Source organism: Lynx canadensis, chromosome B2 (genome assembly GCF_007474595.2).
Source record: "Lynx canadensis isolate LIC74 chromosome B2, mLynCan4.pri.v2, whole genome shotgun sequence".
Taxonomy (NCBI): domain Eukaryota; kingdom Metazoa; phylum Chordata; class Mammalia; order Carnivora; family Felidae; genus Lynx; species Lynx canadensis.
The window spans coordinates 123,448,218-123,462,097 of NC_044307.1; the positions used below are offsets into that span (position 1 = coordinate 123,448,218).

The 13,880-nt window shown below is 39.9% G+C and overlaps 1 protein-coding gene across 3 annotated transcripts in view; it reads left to right on the forward strand.

Annotated features, from left to right (window-relative positions):
* The window catches only part of PDE7B (phosphodiesterase 7B), a 321,880-nt gene that overhangs the window by 233,106 nt on the left and 74,894 nt on the right, over positions 1-13,880 (forward strand). For all 3 annotated transcript variants that reach the window (XM_030316410.1, XM_030316409.1, XM_030316411.1), the window contains one exon: positions 4,350-4,433. In XM_030316410.1, the coding sequence (XP_030172270.1) occupies positions 4,350-4,433 (84 nt within the window). The remainder of the gene's footprint in view (positions 1-4,349; positions 4,434-13,880) is intronic.

A 13,880-nucleotide genomic window follows, 5' to 3' on the forward strand; every position in this document is an offset into this window, starting at 1 on the left:
ATAATGTCTGCTCCCTAGCGCAAGCTTTTATTAAACAGAGACAGCCCGAGAGGCCAAGTGGGCAAGAGGTCCATCCCGGAACCACGTCCCCTGGGAGGGTGAGTGGCTGTCTCCGGGTCTTGGCTCCTGGAGCCACTCAGCTCAGCTCTCTGCCTGTGTTTGTAGCCTTAAATACCCGAGGACGACATGTTATGTTTTCGGCCTGAAGGGGCAAAAGAGAAGCAGCCCTTTCAAAATAAGAATTTCCCTGCTGTTTGTTTCATTTTGGAACACAATAAGGACAGGCTGAGGACACGACTCTGAGCTGTCAACACTTCCGACCCGGCTTCCACAGCACCTTTCGCTTGCCAGAAAAAAAAGTTACTTAAGTGAAACAAGGGCCTAATGAATAGTCAAAATAATTGTTTAGCTTGGATATAAGGCCTTAGGTAAATAGATGATTGCCTGAGACCAGAGGCCAGAAAAAGCAGTTCAGCAGGACGCTACTTGTTCTGTTTTTCGGACATCAGCCCAGTGGCCTCTGCTCCTCCAGGGACGGTTGTTACTGAATTATTTCTCTCTTCCCACGAGCATATTGAAGCAATTTAGTATCAGAAGGGGCTAATAACAGCAGGGAGAATGAGAGAGAACTTTCTATATTGGAAATATATCCTTAAAACATGAATATTACCTTATTCTCAAATAAATTGAATGCTCAGGATGTGGACTGTTTGGTTTGTTTGTATTTACCTTTCCATGTTGAAATTTTCTTAAATGCTTTGGTAGCCCACTTACAATTGTCCTCCCTCCTGCCTTACTCGTACTTTTAACATGATTTCATCCTTTTTAAACACTATTATTTACTACCCCTAAAAACCATCATTAGGTTTATGAGTAATCCACTTCCAAAACTATAATTGTAGTTATAGACAGAAGAAGCATTGAAAAGGAAGCTTTCAGGTATGGGTTTTGTAGTTTGTTGTTGTTGCTGTTGATTTGTTTTGTTCTGTTTGTTTATTTAAGTGTCTTTGCTATCAACTTTCTTCACGGTTTCTTTTTCCCCAAAATGGCATTACATCATGAAAATTCTATTTAATCAAGAGCTTGATTAAATTAGTTGCTAGGTAATTTCGGTTCTACTGAATAATATTTTTAATAATTGCTTTCCATCTCTTACTTGAAAATAATAGATGCCTTGTTGATCCAGAACAGGATTTGGTTGTCTTACTCGTTCGGCTCATTTCCGCTGGACTGCTATTCAAATAAACAACATCTATCTGATTGAATCTTGAACTCATCAAGGGGGTGGATTCCCCTCGTACTCAAGTTTCAGGAGTCATGATGAATATATATTTGGTTTATTGGCAAATAGCAATCAAAGCATACATTGGGCCATAAAAAAGTGAATGCTTAGCTTGTTTCTATGATTTTTTATCCTGATGATATAGGATAAAGGTTAAGAACATGGGGTTTAAGAGCCAATTTCGAATTTGAATACAAACTCCACCCTTACTAATTCTGTGAGCTTGGACAAATTATCAAATTTCCACTGGTTTCAGTTTCCTCATCTGTAAAATGGTCTAATAATAACACCTACTTCGCTGGGTTGTTGGGTAGATGATATTCAATAATACATGTAAAATGCTTAGTACCGTGTAAGGTTTCAAGAAATTCTAACCCTCATGCTATTTTCATGCACTTTATAATTTCCTCACAACAACCCTGTGAGGGAGGCGAAGCTGCTGTAATTATGCCAATTAATTTAAATATTAGAAAACTGGACCTCAAAGTGGTTATTGAGTTGCCCACAGTCACCCAAGATGGTGAAATATTGATCCTGTCAGTAACAGGAATCTCTGAATTACTCACATATTGCCTTCCCTTTACCCAGCTTGCCTTGTGATGCTATCTCCTCCATGTTTCCCTAAACCTAAAGCCCTGAATGATAATGGGCGTCCTCTGCCTTAGACTGTCAGATGGACAAAAGGAATAAATTTGGACAGAGGCTTTAAAACCTCTATTGATATTATACAGAAGTTTTCTGGGAAAATGGTACCCTCTGAACTACACAGTCAGGAGGGATGCTTTGCTAATCCTGAGAAAAAAAAGTACTGGTAGACAAGTGATTTCCAATTGGCGAGCCTGAAACCCCCTAGAGAAGCCCACAGGGATGACACAACGGGTCAACAAACCTAAAGCCTAGCCGGCTTCATAGACCGAATGAATACAGGCTTATCCATGCATAAGTTTTGAAGCATATGTCTATCTGATTATCATTTAGAAAATATAAATCATTTAGGCCCTGCTGAATTTATTACATCATTTTGGCATGCTGTATTTTCCCAATGGCTGCTAAATTTCACCTATCATGTGAGGGTCTGTGTTTTTTTTTAAACCATTATGTACAGACTCCTTAAGATTAGAAACCAATGTTATTGAGGAGAGAGCTCTGCCTATGAAGTTTAATAACCTAGATTTAAGGACCAGCCCTGCTAGTTATAAGTTAAAGCACCATAAACTCAGCCAGTCAGTTAAAGTCCATCGATATCTACTGAGTGCCTCTAAAGGGCCCGCCCGCACCCTGAGCTGGAGCTGGGTAGGTGAACAGCAGGCCTGAACTTTCTTCCTGAGCCTCCATTTTCTCACCTATAAAGTAAGTAGAATGATAGTGGCTCTCCTCACAAGGCTATTGTGAGCATCCAATGAGATAAACAAGAAAATAAATACACTGTGATGTTTGTGAAAGTGCTTTGTGAACTCTTTAGAGTGCTGTAAACATGGAGTGTTCAAGACAAGCTGCTGAAGACAAGAAAACCCTTCAACTCTCCCTAGTGGATTTCCCATAACTGCTGGCCATCTACCCCCATGAACTTGCCAAATGCTAACAGCATTCCTTTCTTTGATCTCAGATGATATTCATATTTATAAAAATGCTTTTCCATCTCTTTCTTCCTCCTCCCCTTTTATTCCATAAATTGTAACATTCCTTAATATCAATATGGCACTGTAATATCAGATTATACAAAGCATTAAATAAGGCACCAATATAAAATTCAAAGTACAGAATAACCCAGAGGCTCACAGCTTGCAGTTTGTAAGCCCAAACATACACAACGCCCATCTGTAAGGGATAGTTTAAACATTGCCAATGGCACTGGTTACAGCTGAAGGGGATCTCACTCAGACCCTGGTTAACTCCAGGGGGTAGGAATGGAGGAGAGATGACTGTCCCTTTTCTCTACTCATAGGCTAAGGCCTCACTGCCACCTCATGTCTGGGAAAAAGTGGTTTATGGGAGGGGACCCATTACTCGTGGAATTGAAACTTTCCCTGATTCAGTTCTTCCAGAAATATAGAAGATCTCATGTATTTTTCTCTCTCCTCTAATTCCATATTTTATGTGTTAATTTGTACATTTTGTCTTTATTCTTGTCAACAGAAGACATTCACTTAGAGTCTGCTAAGTGCCATACAATACACAAAGCACTATGGAAAAATGCAAAATACATAATTAATATGCATGATCCTTTGCAGGAGTTTAGAAAGAAGTAAACCCAGCATTTATTGCAGGGCAGCAAGTGTTATTTTAGATTCTTCAACCCATGACACTGTGAACCACTGAGGTTTAGAGAAATAAATTTCCCAAAATCATACAGGTAGCAAGTGTCTGAGCCGAGATTGTCCTAGGTCTATTTCGTCTTAAAGTACATGCTCTTTCCATTCTATTTCATTCCCTCCCTTGATCGGGAAGGCAGAAGACACAGCAAAAAGGAACGTGAATGCAGACATGAAAGAAAACCTGCAAATGAATAAGTTCTACAAGCTCCACTGACTATTTCGTGTACAAGGGTGGCAAGTGTCTGAAGTACCTGGAGCTGGGCTGGCCTTCATGGAGCAAATTCTAAAGCAGATCAATGATAAAGCCTGGGCAACGGGGCAGTGGACACTAGTCAGAGAACAATTGTGCTGGAACCAAGAGAAATAACACTGGACAGTTAAACATTCTAACAAGAATAAAAGCTTTAATCCCAGAGCATCATTTGTTCTCCCAGATTCAGATGCCCCCTCTTTGTGGCCCTCAGACTATGGAAATCTTGTAAATTACTAAAATTTTCACAGATCCATCTTCCAGGCAAATCTAAAAGACAGCAGAGTGCTTCTTCAGTTATTAGAGTACTGCTAAGTTCATTACACTTAACATTCATTAAATATCCCCTCTCACATAGCTCTCTCTTAAGCAAGGTAAGTGGAAATCATTTTCCTCCTGACATTTGGTTCCAGTGACATAAGTGAGTAAGAGGATTTACAGAGGAAAAGTGAATACACTTGGCAATGTTTTCAAACATTTGTTTGGATTTTCTGTTTTTTAGGAGATGTACGACTAAGGGGTCAGACGGGGGTTCCTGCTGAACGCCGCGGCTCCTACCCATTCATTGACTTCCGCCTACTTAACAGTGAGTAATCAAGTGTACCTGGAAAGGAACAAACGTTTTCTTAAAAAAAAAAAAAAAATCTCACTTCCCTCTGAACTTCAAAACCCTCAGAGGTCTGCCTTCCTTCCTCCATGTCTCCCCTCCCAAATGGAACTTAACCCTTTGTCTTTAGATTTCCTCCCTAGTGAAGTGATTCTGGCACTGCCCTACCTCCCAGAGCTTTAGTGAGAATCAAATGAGATCATTTCAGCTTTCAGAATGTAAGTCTTAAAAACCGTGAAGCCCTATACAGGGAAACTTATTCCTTTCATCATACAGCACGTTCTTTCCACCTTCATCCAGAACTAGACCAGATGAGATTCTATTTTATTGTTAAAACCCCACAGGGAAACCTACTCACATATGGCCCTTAGTAACTATCCATTGTCTAATTCTCCCTTCTTTGTCTCAAGTCTCTGAGATCTGTTCTTGCATTCCTCATAAAGCTCTACACCATGGCTGAGCCCTTGTAGTGTGCACTTGCTGCTTCTTCCATTAGAACTACCTCGGAAAGTCATTTCTTTCTATCTTTCCCCTTCATACATTACTCCTTATTTGGAGTTTTGCTCAACCTCTGGTTCATAATTCTGTTAATTTCAAATTCCTCTGGAAACCCAAACCAGTGACCAGTCACCCTGCCTGATAGCATGCCTTCTATTGCAATCATCCTGCACTTTGGACTTGGGGGTGGGGGCGGTGGGGGGAGAAACTGGATAAATTTCACAGTTTGCTCCAAGGTTTTCAGTGTTTGGTTCTCATACCACTTCCCATCGATAAATTTCAAAGTTCTGGGTTGCACCCACAGAGTATTACTTTCCTTTGGCATAAACAAGTTCAGCAGAAAGGTAATTTGATTTACCTCGACCCCTAAAAATTACTAGGAGAAGTCAAAACTTGCTATCCTTGGATCCTCAAAAGGTCAATAGTGAATAGAGATGCTTGTATTTCTCCTAGCTTATTAAACTTCCATAGCAATGTGAAATATCCGTTTTCTCAGCTCTTTCTGGGACACAGAGACTTGGAGTAACCTTTCCATACTAGAGATAACCTCCCCAACCCCAAAAAATGCCCCCCCCCAAAAAATGCATTTTCGAAGACACAGTTGATTTGCTAACCCAATGTAATATTGGATACAGACTATGGGGAGCTCAAATGGTATCTCAGCTTTTCTTATGACCCTGATTAGGCTGGTCCAGCTACTCATGGAAGTTACCCCTTTTGACAATATCTAGATTGTACTGACTTCCAGTTCCCAGGCATATGGTTCCACCAAGGAAGATGGGGATGAGCAGAGGGTCCAGTTAATTCACTGTCTCAAAGAGATCAGGACTCTCCAATGGCTTCACATACGAAGTGTGAGATGGAGAAAATAACCAAAAAAGTCTCTTTCAATATTAGGTGAGATGTTATGTCATGTTTTCGAATATAAGGCATGAACAAATTAGGAAAAATAGGAGATACTTCTCTTTATAATAATTCCAAGGTTCCAAATGATATAATCTGTTTCTAAATTATCCCAATGTTAATAAGCAACATCAGCTAAGAGCATTTATCTTTGCAAGTGGGATTAAGGAATAATTTCCCTATATACATCATAGGTCCTTGCAACACTTGGATTTGGGTTTTTTTTTTTTTTTAATAATCTGTTTTACTTTCAGAACGTTAAAAAAAACTGAAAAAAATGTATAAAAATTTTAAACAGAAAACCAATGCAGATAATATTTCACTACTATATTATTCACTATATAACAAATCACATACAAGCAGGTGCCATCCTGTCATCCCTCTTCTGAAGGTCCTCCAGAAACTTCCTAGTGTCTGGACTGACCCCCAGCCTCCTTCCCCTGGCCTGGGATGCTATCTTCCCTCCACCCCCATTTCATCCCGTATGTTGCTCAGGACCCTCCACACATTAAGTGATAGTGTTGGCCATCCATTCTGAAATTCCCTTTCTCCTCTGCTCAGCACTGCACTGTGGATAACTCCTTCACTCATGTCTCTTTAGCAATAAAACATGCTAAGGCGATATCAACTTACTTTCATTGTATTTTGCTTTCTAGTGGACTCACTTTTTTTTTTCCTAAATGTGTAGAACAGTTCTCTAAACAAACTACAAGATCCTGAATATCTGTCCAACTAGATCAAAGGATGCCCTCAAAAAGACTGTATTAAATAATTATAAATGTCAGTCATCCCCTATATTTTTCTTGACAGCTCAGATAGGACTGAAGCCCTCTGAGATTCTTCCTTATTTGTGGTACTGTCTATTCTTTTGTCAAATGCCTGGCATACCCAGTTACTGAGTTGAAAATTGAATCAATAACATTACTGCAGTCATTCTCCACAATTTCCTACTTCAGTCGGCAATTAAAGTAACTTGTCGCCAGGTAGAACCAGGTATGTTCTATCTGTGTTATGTACAGTCACGTAAGATGTAATACACATGTCATACCTCCTACTACTTTATATAGAGCCTATTTAGTTCTCTTTAATGTCATTCATGTTCCTGTTGGGGTTTGCCTGCCTGAGTTGTTAGTGTGTGCTTTCTGCCTAGAGGGAAACATTTTAAATATACTTCTATAAAAATTAAAAAATAAACCCCAAAGATACATTTTGGGACCTTTTGCTAAAACTCTTATTTTTACCAACTGATTCCAATTCTACACAGTAAGTACAAGACTAGTTTAAAGTGATTTTTTTTTGTATCATTTACCTTAATTTTGAGTCATTTTTTTTCCAAGTACAGGCAGAGACCAAAGATTATTTTCTTTAGGTGCTTGCAGTTTTGCTCTCTCTCCCAAGGTAGAACCTACTCTTGGACTTGCTTAAAAAGACAATTTATAGGAAAAACCAAAGCACCATAACCTCTATACCCTGTGTCTCATCCCTACAGCCTTTCTTCTAAAATGCTTAGTGAAACCCACATGGCTGCCACCCCCTGTCCAGAGTGTCCCTGGGGGGTTACCTTCTACCACTCTCTTCAACATATGTCTTGAATGGCTGGAACATGTGTAACAAAAATATACATTACTAGTAAGGCCCATTGCACTTCTCCACTGGCCCCATCAGGCACAGCCCCAACCTGCCATAGCAGAACAGAAAACATCAGAATTAATATCTAAAATAACTTTCCTGGGGGCACCCCGGTGGCTCAGTTGGTTAAGCGTCCACTCTTGATTTCAGCTCAGGTCATGATCTCATAGGATTGAGCCCGGTTCATGGGATCAAGCGTGGTGTGGGGCTCTGGGCTAACAGCACAAAGCCTGCTTGGGACTCTCTCTCTCCTTCTCTCTGCCCCTCCCCAGCTCAAGCTCACTTTCTCTCTCTCTCAAAATAAATAAATAAACTTAAGAAAATAAAATAGCATAACATAAATAAAATAACTTTCCTTTTTTCAGAATAAAGTTTACAGATATTAAAACAGTTAACCAGAATGAGACTGGGCCAATGACAACCAATGCAGTATACCTGTGCTCCCGTCCATGCCTATTTTGTGACAGATAGATATAGAGATAGAGATAGATAGATAGATAGATAGATATGATGTTTATTTATTTTTGAGAGAGAGAGAGAGAGAGAGACAGAGCACAAGTGGGAGAGGGGTAGAGAGAGAGGGAAGCAGGCTCCAGGCTCTCAGCTGTCAGCACAGAGACCGACACAGGGCTCCAACTTATGGACCTCAAGATCATGACCTGAGCCAAAGTTAGATGCTTAACCGACTGGGCCACCCATAAGCCCCCATGCCTGTTTTGTAAATAAGATTTTATTGGAACATAGCCATGCTCATTCATTTATATATCATTGACAGCTACTTTTATCCACAGAGACCATATGGTCCACAAAGCCAAAAATATTTACTATTTGGCCCTTTACAGAAAAAATTTACTAACTCTTAAATTAGATTTTTAAACAAAATTGAAAGGGTTTATGACATCTCCATAGGTGCATTCAGCCTGGTCTGTTTTCCTTTGTTCATGTCATTTTTTTCTTTTCAATCCCCAGTGCCATCAGTTTACTTTCAAGGATGGATTCACATTGGCTTAATTTACATGCGACAGAAATATAAACAGAGAACTTTCTTGCTGGTTCAGCATTTAAATTCCACAATTATAATTTCTATCTGCACAAACATTCTTCTGTAAGAGGTGCCCCTTTCCCATTTTTTGCCAGTTTTTGAAGACATGGGACTACCACACCTATGAACTTGTCTACATTCTACATTCTACATATAAGATGACAATATACACCTAGTTTGCCTGGCATAGTCAAATTTGTACCTGTTTTCCAGGCATACTTATTAATAATGCCATTTCCCACTCCCTAAGTATTCTGGTTTAGACGACAAATTACAAAGTCAATGGATTTTATAGTTTTTCTACAAAAAAAAAGTTACTTCAAGACAACACCTCTTAAATGTCACTTTCAATCCAGGAATAAAGATCAGAAAATCCTCCTCATAAGAGATACACGCAGATCCATGCATGTCTTTTTTTTTTTTTTTTCAACGTTTATTTATTTTTGGGACAGCGAGAGACAGAGCATGAACGGGGGAGGGGCAGAGAGAGAGGGAGACACAGAATCGGAAACAGGCTCCAGGCTCTGAGCCATCAGCCCAGAGCCTGACGCGGGGCTCGAACTCACGGACCGCGAGATCGTGACCTGGCTGAAGTCGGACGCTTAACCGACTGCGCCACCCAGGCGCCCCTCCATGCATGTCTTAATTGAGAATAGGTAAGATAAAGTTACCTGTTGACAGACAGTATTATTTACTATTTATATTTTATACAATTTAGAAAACAGGCATTTATATGAACTTTGAGAAGTTTCTCTGGATAAGTAGCAGAAAAACGTGGCTTCATTGCATAGGCCACAGGAATCATAGACCTTTAAAGAAGATTATCTTTACACCTAAGCATGGGGGGTGGGGGTGGGCAGAAGAGAATGAGAGGAAAGGGTACGATTATTTTTATTCTACCTGAGATACTAAAACAGAGACCTGAAAGAGGGCCGGAAGAATGGGAAAGCAAAGGCTTGATTATCCCAATGCCAATTTCCTATAGATTTATGTCATTTACTAACTCTGTGTGGAGGGAAACAAGAGAAGAGAAAATGGAGAGAGGAGTGTTCAGAGAAACGTGTGGCCTCAGAGGCGAATGTCGCAGAAGCAATCACAATTTTCTGCAGAACAGGTGGTTACGGCTCCCCTTGTACATCTCTGTCTCCTGGTTTAATATAATCAGTAGGCTGAGTAGATAATGACTAGGTGGAGATGTTCCCATGGCAACCATTTCAGAGCAACACAATGTGATTTCCACACTCGCTCAGCAAAGGAAGTGACATACAAAGCAAACATTCCCAGTGACTGTGGAGATTGAAGGAATAAGGCAGCTTTAGCTGCAAGTTTCAGGGCAGCAAACTCAGCTGCCACAGAGAGCCTGGAGCCCCAGACGAGCCACAGGACTTTGCAGTAGTAGGTTAATTGGCTATTTGGCTTTTCCTGTTGGTTAATTTGCTAATCGTGATCTTTAAAGTTCTATTCCTCCAGATCTGCCTCTCCAGGTGGGGCCATTATCACTGCACAAGCATAAGGTAATTTTAGCAGAGCTACAAAAAGATTTTCCTTTACCCATTACTTTTGATCAAACTAATAAATACTATATATTTATGATATATAAATATATAATATACATAATATATACATATATAATTTTATATATATATATATTTTTTTTTTTATGGAGAACAAGTGACCCAGAGACTCAAATACTTTTTTTAAAAGCTGCCATCTAAAACGTTACACCATGCAAAAATATAAAGTACATTCACAGAAGAGCTGTCAACCAAAAGCCACCCAGCATGTTACAAACCATCTAGTGCTTAAGTGATATCCCCATCTTAAAGAGGGACAATTTGCTTATAAACTCAGTTTTCTAAGAAAGAATTCCTAGTGGATGGTGATAGCCTTTTAGTAATCTTCTTAAAGGTGATTCTTAACGTTACCTGTGAGAACCACATAAGTGTAAAGAACCTAAATTAAAATGTTACAGGGTGAGGTGTTTAAGGGCACAAACTTGCAACTCGTCGATAAATAAGTCCTGGAAATATCATGTACAACACAGTGATTACAGGCAACTGTATTATCAACTTCAGAGTTGTTAAGACACTACATCCTAATTATTCTCACCATGAAAATTAAATGATAATTATATGACCTAATAGAGATGTTAGCTAACACAGTAGTAATCATATTGCAATATATAAATGTATCAAATCAAACACCTTGTACACTTAAGCTTACACAATGTTACATGCCAATTAAATTTCAATAAAAAAAAGAAAAAAGGAAAGAGAAAATGAAATACAAAATACACTTTTAAAAATGTTATGGGGTGATTTAAAAGAAATCATATTGAGAAGATGATTTCCCATTCTCCCATTCTCTAAAAATTCAGGCCCGCAGCCCCATGGCCCACAATAGAGAACAGAGATGCCAGCTGGGACTAGCTTAGACTTCTCCTGAGTGCCAGGTAACACTCCACAACTTCAAAGTTCAACATTTTTCTTCCTCTAGAAGAAAGACAAGACGTTGATTGTGGTTGCAGCTCCTTTCTGACTCACCTGGATCGTGCTCCATGCTCCAAGCTCCCCAGCATTTCACATACAGAAGTACCAGACCAACAGGATAGTTAGCCACTGAAATGACTGCATTGCAGAAGACAGAATTGACGTTGTCCTCACTGTTTCACCCATTCCCTGTCACTATTCACCAGTGACCATCGATGGAGCACCTCCTAGGGTAGACCGTGAGCCAGGTCCTGGAGATATAAAGATAAAATGAGACAGAGCCCCTGTCTCTGAGAACTTTATAGAGACGTAAGCCTGTACATTTTGATGTGATAGGATACATTTAATAACACATGCATGTATAATAAAAGCATACATAAAATGAGAAACATGTATGCGTATACAGGATTCAGAGGAAAACAGGATTAACTTCGGGGAAGTTGGGGATGGGAGCAATTAACTCAGTCTTGGGGAATTATAGAAGGCGATCTGAAAGAATGAAAACATGAACAGGACTAAAGCAACAATGAAGTGAGGAGGGCTGCACATTTTTAGAGCGATTCTGAAATGTGCTTCAAGACCTAAGGAACCAAGAAAGAGTCGTCCACAACTCTACTCAACTAGATATAAATTTTATTGGAAGATGAGGTATTCAAGTAGAAGCCAAAGAAGTCAGGAGAGATCACTCAATATATCTGACTCTCTGGGGAAAACCATAACGAAAAAGAAACAGTTTTCACCTTCTTTTTTTTTTAAGTTTATTTATTTATTTTGAGAGAGAGGGTGCATGAGCAGAGGAGGGGCAGAGAGAGAGGAAGAGAGAGAGAATCCCAAGCAGGCTCTGCACTGTCAGCACGGAGCCCAATGCAGGGCTCGAACTCACAAACCACGAGATCATGACCTGAGCCAAAACCAAGAGTTGGCCGCTGAAATGACTGAGCCACCCAGGCACCCCAACAGTTTTCACCTTCTAAAGCTAGGACTGAAAACAGCCATTGCCTTTTGTTAACCTGGCTGACACTGTTTAATCGATTCATTATTTTTTAGATGAGCGATAAAAAGTAGAAAATTGAATCAGGGAGCTGAGGGAGGCCAGTATTCCCTCTGGGTTGCCATTCATTCATTCAATAAATAGAATATCCACTGTCCGCCAAGCAGGCCATGAGGCCAAGGTGCGCTGAGCCACACCAGTAACCCCGCGGTTGGGATAGCTCTTGTCCCAGACAGCAATGAGACTGGAGTCTGCCAGAGACACCAAATACTGATACCTCAACAATTCCTTTCAGGTCAACAAGGACTGGGGTAGCAGGGGGCACCTACCACATCCTGTACCTCGGCTGGGGATTCTGACTGCTCAAAAGGAAACTTTTAGAGATTCCTTTACCCTCGAAGACCTAACAATCTCATTACACAGGCAAGACAAACACATATTAAACCAAGGACCTTACAAGAGCATAAATGGTCTAGTTCTAAAATAACTGACAAAAACAATAAATCAGAGACCAAAGAAGGCAGAGATTACTGAAGTGCTCTGAGCAGGAAAAGAAGGCTTTATGGTCTTGTGCTGAATTCTGAAAGATAAGATAGAGTGTTGTCTTGTGAAGGAATTGCCTAAAAGTGAGACTGAGCTGACATATGGGAGACATTAAGTCATTAAGTAGGAGAAGGTCCAGAAAGTAGTAAAGTATGTTGACTAGAGAGAAAACGAAAGGCTTGGAATGCCAAGATAAAGAACTTGAACTTGACTCATTAAACAAAGAGGGTCACTAGAGAATTTTGAGAAAAACATAGATGCCATAAAATAGTGCTTAAGAAAATTAACTAACACTCATATGTAGGAGGGGCAGACTCACTAAATCAAGAGAAACGTGATCAGGCAGCAGACTACAATGGAAGTAGAAAGAAGGTATAAATCCAGAGATGATGTGGAGAAAAGGAGATAAAACTTGATGATACTGAATGCTGGGAGACCCTGGGGTTGTTCTGGCCATCTGAAGAATTGGAGATGAGATCAACAGTGAAGAAAGTTGGAGGGTGAGTTAGGGAAAGATAGTGAGCTCAGGGACAGGTTTTTTGCAGAAGTCAAGTCCAAGAGAGAGCTGTTAATAAGGGAGCACAGTACAGGTCAGAAAGGCCTGTTTTGGAAATTCCATTGTATTCCTTGGGTATTACAATCATCCATGAGTTGTATGGCCAGAACAGGTATCTTTGTTCAAGGGTCAACAACAGCTACTTTGTTCAAGGGTTCCTATGATTCTAGTTTATAATAAGCTTGATTTAGCAAAGCATAAGATTATCGATAATAAAACCCACAAGGACGTCTCACCAGCAATTTATTTTCCTCTGTGAGAAACTATGTAAACATGATTCACACACCATCTTACCCCACATCATGGATTCTGTTATGGTACAAACGTGTTTGCTTATGTCAGAGCCCAGCAGGTTTGTTAACTCCCTGGAATGTAGCACAGAGAAATGGCCATTTTCTACTGCAGCACTTCCTTGAGTAAAACCCTGATCCACTCAGAGTATTTCTGGTATAGTGGGTTCTTTGGATTTCTGGAGACAGTAAAATAGGGAAGCAGGAGTAAATTAAGTTTCTTTTGACTGAAGTTATCCTATGAGTCACTGAGCCAGAATGAGTTGTTTGTTAAATAAAATTAAATTCAGCCTCCTACCCAGACGGAAGCACAGCCTACCTCTTGTGACTTCATTAATAAATAAAAGGAGGGGTTATGTCCTCTCATTTCTATCGTACCTTTAAAGTTTGAGAAGATTTAAATGACTTGCCATAGTCCATATTTAACTCTACATATGAAAAAATAGAGTGTTCCATCCTTAGAATCTTTTTGTGTTTCCAACTTG